Here is a 17,872-nt window from a genome sequence, read left to right on the forward strand (position 1 = left end):
AAATCCACTCCTTCTCCAGCTTCGGGAAAACTGTGCCAAACACCCCAGCCAAACAGGCAACAGCTAATAAAACAGCTAAATAAAGGAAACTGCGGAACAAGAGGAAAACTTTCTCTAAATCTGAACCGCCATATGCCAGCACATCTCATGTCTCTCTCTTTTGGTCAGGAACCAACCAAATCTCTGAAGCTCACTCTGTTCCCCAAGATGAACATGCAAACTTCTGACCTCACACAATAAACCAACCAGCAAAGAACAGATTCAACATTATTCAACAAGCATCCTGGATTTGTGTTTCAGTGATGCTGATGCTTAAAATAAAAATCAGATGCTAAAGGGTGAAAAGGTTAGGGGGGAAAAATTGTTTTGAAGTTTGCTGGATTAGCAAAGGAAGATGAGCCTACTGAGAGTTAGCTTTGCAGTTGTGATGAAATTAGAATGCATTGCACTGAGAGGAGAAACCTTGGAATGCAGCTGAAGGCCATGAAGGTTCACCACCACTCCGGTGGTCATCTGTGCGTCTCTGCTTCTCTCACCCAAACAAAAGCTCTGCAAATCCTCCCACGTAAGAAGACTCAGTACTAATATTGTGTAGAGGCAAAAGTTCAATGAGCAGCTTTGCCTTACAGGCATTAGGGTGAAATTTAGGCAGCGTTAAAAAGTTGAGGATTTACAGCCACACCATTGCCTTCTCAAGCCCAGGGAACAGTTGTAGTGACAGGACAAGGATCACTCTCAGCACCCCATGGATCAGGTAACCAACACCCTGTGGCCAGACACTGGACCTGTCCCTTGGCCCTGTCCCAGATCTGAGGCTGTTCTGTACAGGAGCACCAACTACACAGGGCAGTCTGGCTTTACTGCTCCTGCTCCTTTGACTCGAGGGGCTGCAGGAATGCTCACGCTGAGAAAGCAACACCCCAGGGGAGATAAAGGAGAAAGGTAGAAGTGTCACACTACAAAACTTATTTGGGCTTGGATCCTATCCCTGAAATCACTTCACTGCTGTCCCATGGAACAGGTACCAAGGGCACGAGGTCCAACAGCTCTACCAGAGAGCAAACTACAAACCAGGCAAATGAGGCCTCCCTCGAACACACAACAGGAGGAAAGATGACTCAACAGGAGAACTTAATTCTCTGTCAAATATATCATCTGAGTACATGCAGCCACAGAGCACGCTGCAGAGAGAGCCAAAAACAGGCTCGCTCAGTTTTGAAACCTTCTGGCAGAAGTTGGATGAATTTTTTTCTTTAGGAGCTCACTAGAAAAATTTCCAAAATCCCTTTACTACGTAGTGAGTAGTCGTTTTGACACTCTAACCACCATGTAAACCACGTCAGAGAAATAAACACAGACAAGAAAGAATTTCCTAAGTTAGCAACAAATTGTTTAAGCAACACCCAAGTGAATATCTTGTCAGTTAAGGTAATTTCACAGGACATAAGCATTTGTGCCTTGTCTACACTGGTATCTATGGAAGTTACTAAACCTATTCACCCTGCTTACAATGTGTATTGATTTACTGCTTTAGCTCAGTGGAAAGAACAAACTTCTCATCAGGAAAAAGTTGGATTCCTAGCCCTGACCTGATGAACATTTGCACAGATTCTGTGGTTAAAGCAGTGAAAATAAAAAGTTTGTTTTTAATCAACCACAAAAGCGTGTGCCAATGCAAGAACCCAAAAGGCCTGACTTTTCACTGGTTTTCTGGGATGCATGGAGCTTCAACTATTTGGTGGTATCTGGGGGTGGAAGGGAGTACAGCCCTTCCTTGTCTTTGGAGGAAAAGATAAAGTAACACAAAACTTGTTGGGGAAAACTACAGCCATGTCAGGAAGAGAAAAGAGCTGCAGGGATAACCACAAGGCAAAAGTAATTAAAACATCATGAGATTTGACCCCGGTGCTTTTCCATCATGCAGCTTCCTGCATTCATGAAATGCAGAGATAAAGACAAAAAACAAGCATCCAAGGAAGTAAGGAAAAGTCTAGAGATAAAAACTTGAAAAAATCATTTATTCTATTAAGGGAGAAGAAGGAAAAGAAATGCAAGAGAAAAATTAAAAATAACACTATAAAATTCAATCAAATAAAAAAGATTTTTAAAAAACTTGGGCTGTTTAACAGCAAAGCTCACGCTTTCTGTATCTCATGGCAATTTTATTGCTCAGACTACACACAGAGCCTGTCCCATCCTGCTCATTTGGGAAACAAAAACCTTGAAGAAGAAACTCATTCCCCTCTGGTAGCGAGTGTTTCTTCAAGACTAAGCAGAATCCTGTCTGAAATCCACCACAGCACTAATACACATGAGGTCATCCAGAAGTTGCACAAGAGATTAGATCAATTGACTTCTTAAACAATCTTAAAACCTCCCAGTCAAATACTTTCATGCTGTATTACACACAGCAACTCTTTCATAATAACCTGGACACAGGTAGAACACTAGAAATAAATACTACTATTGAGGTTTACACTAACACATTAATTAACCTCTCCCTTGGGAAAGAGAGAAAAAAATGACATAAAGTAACAAGCTGCTTAGATTTGTCCCATGGAGATGTCTCACCAGCTCATAAACTTTAATTTCCCTGACATACAGTCTCTTAAAAGTTGCTTGGCTATGCAGCTATTGCTGAGCATTGTCCCTTATCTGCTCCTGCTGTTAAAAAACACCCTAATGGCAGTAATTTAAGAGAAAAGGACAAGCTTTCAGGAAATTCTCTATGAACTGATCAGTTTATTTGTTACTGAGTTCAAGGTTCTGTGAGTTTTCTTGGAGGGGGGCAGGACTGCAAAAAAATTTAGAAGACAACACATTCTGAATTACAAATGATTGAGGAAACAGAAAAACTTCCTTTTCAACAGACTTCCAAGTAGTTTACACTTGACACATGGCTTTCAAAACTCCTCACTGTGCATTTCATGAAGTCCAAAATCAGATGTTGTGATTTCCCATGGCTCAGGATTTCCATCATGATCAGACACGGAGGCTGCAACTTCCCTGTACCTGATCTTGGCTGCCGCTTCTCATCATCACTACACAAATGCTCAGTGTGACCCAAACACAGCTCAGATAACATACTTCACACCTCCCAAGAGAGGCAGTATTTAGCTCCTCATTTTTTGGATAAAGCTAAGAAGCATTGCAAATATCAAGGTCAACAAGTCAATCCAACACATCCTTGAATAAAGGTCCAAAAATCACAATGAAGAATGATATGAACCAGCATCAATGAGCAGCAATGCCACACTTTAGAGCTCTCAAACACAGGGTTGGACCATGGACTTCCCCTGCCAGGAGGGAGAATGAGACAAGGTGCACCACTGAGGTCTAACAGTACATTACAGACTGTAACACAACAGCTGTACACTGTGTACCCTGCCCTGCATCCAATCCCCCAAAGTAACAACAGCTTACCTGAAAGATAAATTGGAAACTCAAGGATCAAAATCACTAATTAATTCAGTAGGATCTACTCTGTGTAGAGTATCAGCAGCACAGAATCATTACAACTCCACTTAACATGTAAGCAGGTGTTTATTGTGGGAGAGTGGAAATATTTAATACCTCTCTGCAGTGCTGACCCAGGAAACACACAGGCCCTTTGCAATTAGTGCAGTGAGAAAAAGGAAACCAGTTTCAATTCTGTGAGGCAGCTGTGCCCTTAATTTCAAAGATAAATTCAGATAAGGAGCACAAGCACTTAAATGGCTATTTAGAGAAAAATCACATCTGAAGCCCTCTGTCTGCCTCATGTTGCTCATCTCTGAAACCCTTACAGACAACGAGCTCCTTAAGTGACTCTTGAGTCTGAAAAGAAACCATCACTGGAATCCTTGATCAATACAGGTAAGAACCCTTACTTATGGGCTAGAATTGAAAGAAAGAAATGAAAATTGGCAAATAAAGTAAGGTTGTGGATTGTCTCACATGAAAGGAAAGTGTTTCAGTGTTTCAGTTGTTTCTGTGTGCTTTCATGTCCAGGAAACCTCCGCTCTAGGGAATGTTAAAAGATGGAATTATCAGCCCTACTTCCAAAGAAGTGTCCAAAACCCATTACCTGGGGACAAAGATGGAGTTATGAAGGAAGTTCTCAAAGACTTTCCGGTACTCTGCTTCCTCCTTCTCCGCCTGCTTTTCTGCCTCTGTCTTGGGACAAGCACAACAAGGTCCTTTTTCTCCCCCACAGCCCTCTGGCTTGGTGGGCTCAGTGGCTTCTTCTGTATCAATGGTCCCATCAGCATATCTTCGAATTGGGACTTTATCTTGAAAGAAAAGAACAGAGCTGGTTTCTTTCTCTCCAGATCATGGACACAGCAACAATTCATATTTACCCATCCCCTCTACTGGCTGTTATTTAGCTCATGGCAGGCAGAGTCCCAGGCATTTCAGCACAAGAGCATTCAGTTCTCCTACCTTTGGAGCAGTAATTGTGTCTGTACAGGTAACTGTCCTGAGGCTGCTGCTGCCAGCGCACGATGTAGTAGGAGAGGTTCCCATTGGGAAGAGAGGGAGGATTCCATTTCACAATCAGCTGGGATGAGGAGTTGGATGCTGAAATAACATCCAGGGGAATGGATGGCACTAGAGAAGGAAAAAAGAATGAAAAAAGAAATATATTTAAATCTAATATAACTCTAAATGTATTTCCATGTAAGCTGTTGAGTGAATCCCAATGCATTTCTACAGTGCAAGGAAAAACACCACCTTATTTCAAAGAAAAGCTTTTCTACTTATGCCAACAGTTAAAGGTTCAACTGCAAACAAGTCCCAACCCAAAGTTGTACTTAAATTAATCTTTACAATGGAACAAAGCCTGTGATTCTAACTTCAAAAACCTCCCATAGTTCCTAATGAAAGTAATATCTAAAAAACCAGTTGTAATTCAAATTTTAATCCTACTTTCATAATTAGTGAAACTGCTAGCACTATGCATATCATCTGCACACAAAATTTTATTTCTGTATCAACAGCAGAACTTGTACAATAATGCACTAATCACACCTGCAGCATTATCAACCTCTCACCCCAGAGTCCAGCATCTTACCTGCAGCATTGGTTCGAATATATATAATTTCACTTTTTGCTCCATGAATATGATGATTTTCCATCATTGTGAGGGTAACAGCCTTGACATAAATGGCATACTGAGTCCAAGGTTTCAACCCCTGCAGCAGAATTCCAGGATTGTTCTCCTTGTTTGGTGGCAGGTCAACATCAACCATGTTCCAGCTATTGGAGCCACAGGCATCTTGCCCGTCATACTCTGTCACATTTTTGAATGGTCTGAAATATTCAAAGAAAGTAGCACAAACATTTATTTTCTCCCAAAATTGTCATATACATATGAGAGTGCCTCACTTCAAAGTTGCTCAATGAAACAAATAAAGCTTACTTGTTTTCCACAGCAGAATATACCAGGAAAAAAAAAAAATCTGTATTTCCAAGAAGTACAAAATTCAGAGTTCAGTTTTAGTCACGAGCAATAAAGCAACATTCTCCAAAAGAACACTATATTTATCTTTTTTTTTTTTTTTCTCAAAACAGTCAGTGAAATGCTTCAGACATATTTAGACTTTAAATAAACATATATCAAACAGAAGCAACTCAAAACAGTTATTGATAGTGGCCAAGCTTTTTACCATAAAGAACCCAAAGTTCCAAGACTGGCCTTGACCAGTCTAACGGGCTTTTTACCCTTTTATTTCTACACAATACAAACACATTTATACAGTTCCACTTTTCAGAAGTTGCAACACTGGTGCAAGAGCATACAAACTCTTGTTATTAATATCTGTACACTTGCCAGCACTGGCTTCTTTGTAGAACAACACAATGATCTTTTTCAAGTGATGCTGGACATGAACCATTTGTGCTTCCATGTCTTACATCTTTGCTCCATGTATCATTATCAGCATTCCAAACCTCCCTTTCACATCTTCACACTGCTTGGACAGTTATTTCTGTGCTCATTTGTTGTTTTTTATTATTTTAAATCTGAGCCATTGCAAGGACATGCTAAGGCAGAGGCATCTCCCAAGTAATTTGGATTTCTCCAGTAACTGCCCCACACCTTCATTATCAAGAGATACTAATGCAGGAAATTACCAAAACTGGACAGAGTAAATAACCCCAAACCCTGAGCAAACAATTTATCCACGTGGCAGGGCAAACTCCTGACCTGGGATGCTCTCCAGTTAGTATTTTGACTACAGAAAGCAAGTATCTCAGTAAACATGATTACTTAGGAGGAGCTCCAAATCAGACCCCTGAGAAGAACCAAGCCATCCACCTTTCTCTTTTTTCAAATTTGAAACTTCCTGATAGATTTGCAATCCATTTGTAGGACTCATTCAAACCAATCCTCTTTTTAAAGGAGGCTTGTGCTCCACCAAGAAAAGAACCAGAAGAAAAGCAGGACTTGAGGATGAAATACACAAACTGGATGAGCCATCCCCACTGTAGGAACAGAATCTTCTGCTCTCTCTTGGACTGCCCTAGTTCATCTCTGATGACATCTACTTACGCCTCTTTGTAGTAAACAGTGAAGCTGATGAGGTCTCTGTAATCTGGAGGGCGATATCGCTCCCATGTCAGTTTAATCCGGTTCTTGAGCGTCGTGTTGGAAACAAAATGCAGAATTTTGCTTTCACCTGCAATGCAAAAGGACAGGACATGCCAGAGTTGGCATCACATCACCTGTCAGTGTTTTTGGTTTCTTAGATATTAGTTTTAGCTAAGGAACCTTTCCAGTAGCACCTATGACACTGCAGGATACCAACAGCCTTTGCAGAGCTTCCTCTTTCCTCCTACTACATTTGAGTGCTTAAGGGAAAGCAGTGACCTTGGCAATCAATTAAAAAAATGCTTGAGCCACTTGTTATTAATTTTTTTGATGTGGATTTTCTTTTAATACATCATCAGAAAGCTCTTGAAAACTACTTCATTCTCTCCCTGAGGGAGGAATGGAAGCCCTGTTTATCCACAGGACTGGTTTTGGAAGCCCTGAATTCATCATCCAAAGCACGTGCGGAGCAGTCACCGGCCTCTGTGTGCTCACTCTCCAGGACAACTTTTGACAACTACCATTTGTTTTTCTGGAGACTGGACAACATGGAAAAGACAAAGGAGTTTACATTCCTATTCATCAGAGGCTGGACCAAGAACTCCAAAACTCAGTTCATATACGGCACAACCATTTGATGGCAGCAGCTTCCAGCTACTCTTCTGAACAGTCCTGGATGGAAGCCCACAGCTTTGAAATGAATGGCTTCCCATTACCAACTCACTGAGCTTTCCAACCCAAAACAAAATAGCATTTTAAAAACTTAATTCTTGGATGAAGAAATTGTGTTCTGTCAACTGTGAGCTGGTTTCTAATGTTCCATAGAAGCTCTGAAAATAAAGAGGTTTTCACCCTCGTGTACACTGGCACTGTTGGTGCTATCTTTGCAAAGGCAGTTGAGCTTTTGTTGATTCTTTTGCCATTCTCAGAGTCAGAAAGCTTTCTGTACTGGTTTCTTAAAAAAGCAGGCAGCAGCTGGCACTGGCCTCAGTGGTAGTAAGGCCTGGCTGTGTGTCTGTAACTCCTCCAGGACTGCAAGGCTTTGCTCTATTGAACGTGCAAAGAATGGAGGGTGCTTACAACAAGGATCTGGGCCATCTGCGTGTGCATCGCGCCCAAAGAGACATTCAGCAGACTACGTGTCCCAGTTTTGTAAGCACCATCCACAACAAGGGGACTTGACTTATACACAAGATCCATTTTAGTTTACTCAGCTCCAAAAACTCCACGAAGCAACCAAAGGAAAAATGCATTGCCAGTTTTAAGGGTTTGAGGTGAAAGTTGTAGGCATTCTTCATTCCTAGAAGAGAGATTGCTTTTAAACGTCCCGTTACACCTGCAGACCTGATGTGCAGACCACCAAAGCCAAGAGAGGACTTTCCAATAACCTTCACCATTGCAGAATCCAAAATTAAATGCAGATACGCTCAGGCTTAAGAACATTTCAGAACATTAGAAAGTGTTCTTAATTCAAAAGCAAGTAATTTGAAAATGAAGCAGAGCAAACTGAGTTTGAAACAAGCATTTCTAGCGACCAGGTACAATATTTGGCAGGCGCTTAAATGAAGTTGAATGTAACAGATACAGTTTGTTTTGGTGTCTATGGAATTGTTATTCAGCAGCTTAGTATCAAGAAAGAATGAGTATCAGAGAGGGGAAAACCCCTATAATGATGCACAGTTACAAAGGAGACAGAGAAATTGCTCCTTGTTGGAGACATCAAACTACAGGATTCCATTTCTCATGCTTCTATTGTTATCTGCTGCTGCTGTCACAAAACAGGGCATGTGGGAAGAAGTCATCTCCTACAAGTGGGTTTTTACAGATTAAATAGGGACTGTGTAACCACATCATTTTCCACTCATGTAGAGGTACCTTCACAGCTACAGTTTAAAGCCTGAACAAGCAGAAGGCCTGAAAACCTCCTGCAGATCCTAAACTCTAAATACTGCAATGGTCAGCAATGTGTCAGCATGTTGGGTTTGCTCTTGTGACAACCGCCTGTGCAGCTGGCATTGGGATTTTTTTGTTTGTTTACTTACAAGAGGCTCTCTCCCCATTGTTCCTTGGATTTATATCTCCTTTGCTCTGTCGTCCCTTGGTTCCTGAAACCTCCTCCATACGGTAAATCTCAGAAACACACAGTTTAGGATTAAATGCAAAGTACATTTTCCCCTCACTGATTGTCAAGTTATGATGGTTCCAGTCCCACAGCTGCTGAAGATTGTGGTTGTCAAGCACGTAGAAGGAATAATTCCTAGAAGGAAGTTTTTGAAGAAAAAATACTCATTTTAATTCACAGCTCATTCCAACAAAGAATACCTTACTACAAGAAAACTTTGAAACACTCTATTTGTTTCAGCAAAGAGCTTTCTTCTCTTCCATGGAACAATTTAACCTTGACTGTTTAGGGGGCAAGGAAATGAGTGTGACACAGGACTCCAAAGGTGACACCACACCATCTAAACCCCACTCCAACATGTTTTAGGAGTTGTATGGGAGTGCTATGAGGAGCATACAAATTTATGTCCTCTGAACAGCAGCTCTCTACACTGGATTTTCCATTTGGTGGCAAATGGGAAGCAGTAACCTTAGATGCTTTATGGAAGGAAAAGCCTTCTGGAGTTTTGACAATAAAACAGAGTCATTAACACAGCTCTTGCTTATGTTTACAAAAACAACTCTAAAAGTTTGCATAGTGAGCTTTCCTTGCCTCTCTTTTCTACCTCTTGGCCCAATAAAGATTTCCTACATTGTGCCAAGTACAGTTGCACCTGCACATCAAAACCCAACAGCAAACAGTTGTACTGACTGCACAGGATCCACACTTCAGAGCACAGAACTAAACACAGGCAGCTGTGCTGAGCCCACTCCCTAAGCACTGCCCTGGAATAACATGCACATCCTTTATTTCCACAGATACTGTACACAAAGCTGTATGCAAAAGGCCTATTAAATATTATGAAAGCCCTATTAAATATTATGAAGAAATTCCTGGTACTACTCAATTGGGCTGAATTGGGGAAAAACCCATACATGCAACAGAAGCAAGATTGTAGGCCCTACATCAGCTGCAAGACAACACCTGCAAGGACACTGATACTTTAGGATAGCAGAGACAGGAATGCACTGGGAAATGATATAAACGTCTGTATAGCTGATGAACCTAAATCAAGATAACCCACCATTGCAGCATTTATTTCACTCTGCTGGGAAGTTCCCCCATCATTAACTACAGCAACACAAAATCCACTATTAACACTATGAAGCCCATCTTACATTGCTAAGCTCTTGTCAACAGAGCTACACTGGGCTTTCTACAAACCCTTCCAACAGAGTTTCTGCATGGAAATGTGCAAACCAACCATAGGGTTAATAAAAATCTGCTATATTATTATTCATTTATGGTTTTCTATCAATTATTCCATTTAAAATTTAGCAATAATTCCTCCCTCTCCAACCTGAAACAAAAACTGTGCATTCTGGCTCCAATCTGCACAGATTTGCTATTTCTTGTAATGTAGAGTGTATTTTCAGAATAATGTGAAAGACAAGTTGTTTCTCTTACTTCCATCTGTCCCCTAATTACCCAGGACTTGATTTCTAATGAAGTTGCTATACCTGGTACCACTTCACACAGATGCTGAATAGAATGTGCTCAGTTAACAAAGGAGCAGAGACATGTTTGTGCTTTAAATGTATTCTACCAGGAGAGAACAAGGATGTTGAAGTGCCTGTGGGATTTCACAGACATACCAAATCATGTGTTGATCTGAAAGTACCACACCTTACTGAAGTTCAGTGTTTTCTTGCCTTGTCTGAAAAGCTAAATATAAGAGCTTCTGAAACCTCCATACAAACCCAGCCTCACATCTCAGTGTACAAGCTACCCAACTTTTTCAAACTTCACTCACACACAGGCAACTGAGAAACCCCTCCAAAATCAGGATCGAGCTGAGGAGCATCCCCATGGGAGCGTGCACTGCAGCCAGGTGTCACCACAGGTCTGGAGCGTGTCATTCATTCCCCACCCACCCTCGGCACAGGGTGCCTGCTCTGCTGGAATGCTGTGGTTACATCAGGCCTTGCTGCTCTCCTGAAGACTGTCTGAATTCACCACACCCTGACAATAACGATCCCAGGAAAACAAGCCATAAATTCCTCAGTGAGGAACCACACAACAGGCCTGACAGCTGATGCCTCTGCTTCAAAATGGTGTAGAAAACAGGGGGAGGTTGTTTTGATTTTATAAGCTCTCCCCCAGTTTGCTGCAGAGGTTGAAGCACAACATCAGAGCAGGTCGGTGCCACAAATTAAACTCCTCCTCAGTCATCATCTCACTTGCTCCTGAAGGCCACACACTGCTCATTTTCCAGTACCCAAGCTGGGATGCTCTGGGATGTGCTGCTCACACACCATCCATGCTCACAGCAGTGAACACACAGACCCAGCTGAGGATGGACTGGGCAGAGTCAGCACCAGATGAGAGCATAAAACCCTGCAACAGACACTGAGACCCCTCTGGCAGCACATCTCCACCTCAGTTTCCCTATTTGCAAGGAGAAATTACTTTCTTGCTGTGGAAGCAGGTTCACTACAGACATGGTTTTCAAAAGAGGCAATGAAAACTCTAAACAAAAACAAAGTAGATTTCCCTCTGAACTTTCCACTTTCTGTGATAACCAAGGCAAGCAACAGCAACTGAATAAGGAACAAAGAACATCTTAAGTGCTGTTTTGTCAGTCCAGTTCAATAAATAAAAGGACAGTGGCTGTGGGGTCAGTCACGAAATGAACAACAATCATAATTGACCTTAAGTTACCCTCCCTGTCACCCCTCAAGGCACTGCCAGCACAAACAGAAGCTCTTGTTCCAGCAGCCCACTGCTTTCCAGGTTAAGATCCCACTCCCTGTTGTTCATAGCTCTGCCCAAGTAATGTTCAGGCTCAGTCCTTCCTTGTCAGGTGCCTACTTCCACCTAAGTATTTTTGGACATGTTATTTAGACTGTGGTAATGTCTAAATTATGCCAAGCATTTTCCAAGCAAAGAGACTGCCCCTGGCCCTTAGTATGTAACTACAGTCATTTCCTAACACAGGGGAATTTTAGCACAAGCAGCTCTTTACCACAGATGTGTTTCACCTCCCCACTCAGCCCTGTTTTCTTCTTCAAAGCTGCACCTATTTGCTTCTCTGTTTGGGAATATGACTGGTAAACCTCCTGTTTCCTCTCGGTTCAGCTCTGTTTGCTGACAGACAAGGTACTATAAACACAATCACTACCTGAGACACAAAGCTAAACTCAAATTCAAAGAGGTCAAGGGAGAGAAGCAAAGACAAGTCAATAACTGGAGTGCCTGTGAGGGCACAGCCGGCGCTCGGCACACACAATCCCACGGGATCTGCAGTTGGAAACAAACTCCTCCACGGAGCCAGTGCCCTTCCTGGGCACACAGCACGCTCTGCAAGGGCAGCAGGCAGAGCTGCCCTCGCACCCATGCTGTCAGAGGCTGGAATTTTAACTATTTGAGGCTGACAAAAAGACTATCCTGAGAGAACGAGGAAGGCTATGAAAAATCCCTGGTGCTATAACTTTATACAGTCAGGGCAGATGTCAGACATGAGCAACCATTCCAATGACCCTCACATTTCCTTTTGTTCTACAATTTCCCCCAATTCTTCATTTAATAGTTCTGTCATTATGGAGGGGACTGATTTCTTCCACAGAACACTGGTTTTAACTTGGGATGGCTACTTGATTTGGGATGAGAAAGAGCAAGACAGTTTGCTGGAGGACCCTCACCACACCTCAGCATACACACTCTGCAGGAATAAAAACTTTTGCCTTGAGAAACTTTCACCATCACAGGAAAACAGGAGTTATGTACAGCAATAAGCATCACATGGTGAGTAATTATAGAAGCAATATAATCCACAGCAAACATTTCAAGGGATCAACTTTTCCTGACCAGTCTTCTGCATGCTTAGTAGATAATCCACGTAATGCTAACATTTCAGGGCGCTGCAAACAATTGCAACTTGCACTGTGTTTCACTTCCAGTTGCACTCCCTGGCCAGTAAAACTCATATTTCCTTTCAGCTGACTTCTCCACAAAACTCTTCTAAAACCCAACAGTAAAAAACTACAAAGAAATCCAATTGTTTCTGAAGATGCTCTTTTCTCAAAGAGAGCAAAAAAAACAAACAAAACTGCTTTATTGATGTAAAGAATCTATCTAGAAAAACCTAAAGTGAAAAGCAACAGCAAAGGTACCATAAAATACTTGTCATATACTCAATTTAACATGCTGATTTGGACAGTAATGCAAAGAGTAATGATGTGCAGAGGTGCTCATGAGGAGAAAAACACTGAATAGTGAAAAACACTGAATTTATGGAAGTGGCAACTCCATAAATGAAAGTGAATGGGTTTTAGGAGACTTATTCTCCACAGCTAAAGTGAAATTGCAGTCACAAATATCTGAACACTTACCCATCCACCTGTTCCTCTCCCAGAATGTACCGCAGGTTCTTCAGGAAAGACAGGGAGACCAACGCATGGGAATGACGAATCTTCACATACCCTGTTACTGTCTCAATCAGACCCATAAAATTCTCCAGTTCTGAGGCAATGTTATCTACAGTGAGAAAAAGATAATGGTTATTTTAACAGAATTCACAGCTTTGACTAATATTCTGCTTTGTGCAGCATAAGCTCAGTAAAAGAAAATGTTTGTACTTGCTGCTTTTGAAAATGAGAGACACTGGTTTTCCTCCCCCAGAACAGTTGCCTGTGCAGCCAGATGGTTGAAGGGCAAAATAAAACCACAGAGTAACAGTGGGAAACCAGTCTTGCTTTTCCATCCTGGAACACCTGATTTTTCCATGGGCATTGCCCTCTGGAGCCAGCACCAAATGGTGAGCCAGCACTCTGGCAGGGATGAAAAGACCCTTGTGTGAATGTACACACCATGAGATGGAATTGCTCTCTGGATGTGGAGCAAAGGTCAGGCAGAAAGCTCCACTGGAAAACAGAGAATGAGATTGAAGATAAACAGGAGAGGGTATGTTCCTCATCTGCTCTGGGCCACAGAGCATTGCTTTCCATGACCTGAAAAGCTACAAAACTGAATCAGTTGATGAAACAGCAAAGATAAAACCATCAGGAAATCCTCCTGCAATGGATCATGTTCCAGACAACTCACTTTCCCATGCCAAATAATCTGATGCTCTTTGGCACTCTAAAATAATGCTTAAATAAAATAAAAAAACCCACATGCTTGCCTCAAGTAACTGGAACACCTCCCCTAAGGGAAGATTGTACCTGTAGCAGTGGGACCACAAATTAAAAAATCTACATGCTGCTGTAACTAAACCCTGGAACTTTGATACAGCATGAGGTAGGGAATCAAACAGATCCCAATCTTTCAATCTTATTCATCAAATTAAAAGGGACCTTCCATAGGGACATACAAGTCCAATAAAAACTAACAGTAATTTTTACTCTGCTTTTAAGAGCTCATCAACTGTCAACACCTCCCTGGCTGATGAATCACTGCTCTGACAAATTTAATCCATTGCTTGCTCAAGACATGTGACAGAAGTGGCCAGCTCACTAATGCTGACCATCCAGCAGCATAGTGTTAGGCTTTATAAGAGCTCTCAGCACTCTGGATTCCCTGTTCTAGAAAACACCACACCTTGCTTCAAGAAGTGAGGCTCTGCAGTCTTACAATGCCATGTGACAAGTTATTTACCTGTCCAGATGCAAGGATTATAAACTTTTCCACCTTCTTGGGCCTTTATTACTCCTTTGGGACCACTGCTTGTCTAACTGCCTAATCCTGGTTCCTTGTCCTGCCAAAAAACCTAACAAAAATGCCAGCTTTCCCCAGGAGCTGAATACCCAATCCACCCGTGTGGGGCAGGACAGGGCTGCAAGGGCCAAACCAAACAGGAGCACTGCTCTGGGCCTGGAAAGCAAACAGCCTGCTGAGTTTTTCATGTTCTTATCATTACGCTGACGACAGAAGGAAAAACGTGAAAAGCCTTATCAGGGGTTCCGAAAGGGAGGGCGATCACTTACTGCCACGGCGGATGTTGATCAGCAGATTTCCCTTGAGAATTGTGCATCCTTGCAACATTTGTGCTGATGTCACTGAGTCAATGGTCTTTGTTTTCCCATCCTCACAAATTTTGGGGCAAGGCCCCTCACAAGGGCTGCAGAACATGCTGTGAGGAAAGAGGGGGATATTGAAAATAAACAGTGATATGCAACTCTGAATCTACAGACTGCTCTGAGTTGAGTTTTGGAAGATAATTCCCTCTAAAGCTTAGGCAAATCCTCCAGGCCAGAATGAAAGCTGCCATGCTTGTTCAGGATACTCTTGCCTGCTGCACTCCAGAGAAGCTGGAGCATTGTACCTCATACAGTGACCCATACCCGTGCTGTGCCAGCTTCTGGAAGGCTCTGTGATCCTTCCAAAGTCAAAGGCACTTCAGGTAAAACCCAGTGCCCTTACAACTGTGCATTTCCACCAACTGAATTGCTCCCCTCCCATTTACAAAGGCAGCTTCAAAGTGCAGGGAGGTTTCATGCTAATCCAGGCCCAACCTCACAAAATAGGCCAGCCAGGAACTGGAGATGGGAAAATACTGTTCACATTCTTATAAAGTTGTCTGTGTCCATGTCCATAAACCAATATTTAAAGCTCTGCACTGCGGAATTCCATGTTCCTGGCCATTTAACTCAGAAAGACAAGTGTGGGGACAGAGTGAGGAGGGATGTGGAGAAAGTGAGCAGTCAATTAGTCACTACTTCTTACAGCTTAAGAGGTATTAAAGCAGCAAGCTGAAGGAAACAGAAGATTGTGTCTTGATGCAAGGACAACTAATTGGCAACAGAAATCGGGAGAGGAAGGCCAGAAGTCTAAGCAGGTTCAAAATGAGTGATACAGATGGAAACATCAAGAAACACGCACCCCCAAACACAGAGCAACCAGACTGCCAGAAGCTGGGAGGCAACACTGAAACACAGGCTCATTTCTCCTTATACTCATAGGCACTCAGAAGCATTTTTAGCAGCCAAACTCAAACAACAAGAACTCAGCCTTTGGCTGCAGGAACTTTTTAAATGCTCCATGTTTTTTCCTACATATTCATCTCAAAGTTGGACACTTAATGTGGGTACAACACAGGCCCTCTGATCACTCTTCCTGGTAAATGTCTTTCCTCGTTGAAGGTAATTTTTATTTTCCAATTTATTCTAGCCATTTTACTTAGTATTTCACAATTACTTACTCCACCTAGTATCACTTCAGAGAGGAAAAATAAAAATTACAAAAACCCAAACCCAGCTCCAAAGACAAAGGCTTCTGCTGACAACACTGACGGACAGAGGCTTACTATTTATTTTTTTAAAAATAAAGTGAACCCACTTTCCTCTGAGGCTTAAAGAAACGTGCAAATTGGTAACAGTTTTCCATGCATAAACCATAAGAGAAAGAAGCTCCCTTTCTAAGTAGTAAGCTCCTATTTCAAAATCCTGCTCTTTAACATGCCACAAACCACTAAAAGCTGCAGACACAAGAAAGAGGATTCAACTAAATGTACAAAGAATGCTGGAAATGCTTTCCATTTGCAACTATTTGTTAACAGCACCTCTGGGGAACAGAACATTCACTAGCCTTGAGTTACAGCTCCTTTCAATGTCTGCAGAGAGCACAACACCAAGATAAGACAGGATGGCCGCGCACTCCAGCGTAAGCGGCTCAAACAGCTGCTACTACAAGCTCCAGGAGATAACAAAAGCTGCATTTCTCAGGTGAATTTCTGGATTTAGGCAAAGTCTGTGTTAAGTTGCTTGTATCCAAATGCCAACTGGAGACTGCCTGGAACAGATGGATGACACGCATGCAGAGACACACAACTGCTGCATCACCACAATCACCTTTCCAGAAAACACAGCAGCCTACAAAGACATCTTTTAACATATTACTAAAGCACTACAAATTTTAGAACACTGATTATCCTTTACTGAAAGTCCGTGATTTCCAAGGGACAGTAGGCAACGAAGGCTGCTTGCTTAAGCCACTGGAAATTACAAAAATCACAAGCAAACATTGCTCCACCTGTTAGAATTAATAACAGAAGGAGAGTGACACTCTTACAAGGAATTATTCTGTGTGATACTGTTGGTTGCTGCATGATTTTTGTCACCATCTATATGATTATTTCCTTTTAAAATACCATTTTTATCTCCTGGAAATAGTAAGAAAAGGGAAATGAAATACACTGAAGAATACACGTCTAAAATGCAGGCACACATAAAGCAAATAATATGTACGGCAAGATAACTCCCTATGGCTTGTTCTGTGTCATAATGGTCATCACCCAACTCCAACCTTGGGCTTCACTTTTGCTTTGTAACTCTCTACTTGAAGACCTGGCTCTGCATTGCATGAGCTCCTCCAGCCCTTTGAAGAACCATAGCCCACTGACATTGCACAGGACTGCACACACCCATCAGGTGGATCCCTCATGGAAAGTTCTAAGTCAGCTTCTACCACGAAGCCACATAATCCCCCACGGAAATTCCCCCTCCTACATCCTCCCCTCTACCCCAAATAATCTGCACCCCAAGCTGCCCCTGAACAGGGAGTGGCAAACCCACAGGGGACAGGCGGACAGAAGCCGCGTTACCTTTGGCTGCCGTTGCGGATGAAGCCCGAGGGGCACTCGGCCATGCACTCGTCGTTGTGAATCACGAACTTCTCGTACTCGCTGGCGTCCGTGGCGGGGACTTTGGAGCAGAACTCCCTGGTGACACAGCGCCAGCCCTCGAACTTGTAGGTGTTGGGGGGGCAGGTGGGCAGGCACACGCCCTCGTAGTAGTAGTTGCGGCAGGCCACGCACGCCGTGTTGTTGTCGGGCGCCGTGCAGCTCCCCAGGCACTCGGGGTGGCAACACTCGTTTTGGTCTGTGCAGGCTCGCTTCCCACACGAGCTGGGGCACACTGCAGGACACAAAGCAAAGGAGCATGAGCATCACCTGCTGAGGGTGTGGCACTAAAGGAAAACTCTGCTCTATGCGACTCTATGGTGATTCATTCCGTGCACTCTAGAGCATCTCTAGAAAGAAACAAACCCACTACTGTAAAAAAATTCTGGTTTTCTCAGCTTTAGTTGCCTGAAAGTATCTTTTTCTCAGATCAAATTTATGACATGAACCAAGTAAGTAATAAAGAAAACTGCTGAAAGCGAGATCAACATAAGGATAATGGAAACAGGCAGTACTGGAACCT

General features: G+C 42.6%; 1 protein-coding gene across 2 annotated transcripts in view; it reads right to left on the bottom strand.

Annotated features, from left to right (window-relative positions):
• IGF1R (insulin like growth factor 1 receptor) overlaps positions 1 to 17,872 on the bottom strand; it is a 169,683-nt gene that overhangs the window by 27,017 nt on the left and 124,794 nt on the right. For both annotated transcript variants that reach the window (XM_030281623.4, XM_002199807.6), the window contains exons 3-10: positions 17,272 to 17,584; positions 14,657 to 14,802; positions 13,064 to 13,208; positions 8,614 to 8,828; positions 6,533 to 6,659; positions 5,054 to 5,292; positions 4,423 to 4,590; positions 4,067 to 4,271 (exon numbers count right to left, since the gene is read on the bottom strand). In XM_030281623.4, coding sequence (XP_030137483.3) covers positions 4,067 to 4,271; positions 4,423 to 4,590; positions 5,054 to 5,292; positions 6,533 to 6,659; positions 8,614 to 8,828; positions 13,064 to 13,208; positions 14,657 to 14,802; positions 17,272 to 17,584 — 1,558 coding nt within the window. The remainder of the gene's footprint in view (positions 1 to 4,066; positions 4,272 to 4,422; positions 4,591 to 5,053; positions 5,293 to 6,532; positions 6,660 to 8,613; positions 8,829 to 13,063; positions 13,209 to 14,656; positions 14,803 to 17,271; positions 17,585 to 17,872) is intronic.

This window comes from Taeniopygia guttata, chromosome 10 (genome assembly GCF_048771995.1).
Source record: "Taeniopygia guttata chromosome 10, bTaeGut7.mat, whole genome shotgun sequence".
NCBI classification, from domain to species: Eukaryota; Metazoa; Chordata; class Aves; order Passeriformes; family Estrildidae; genus Taeniopygia; species Taeniopygia guttata.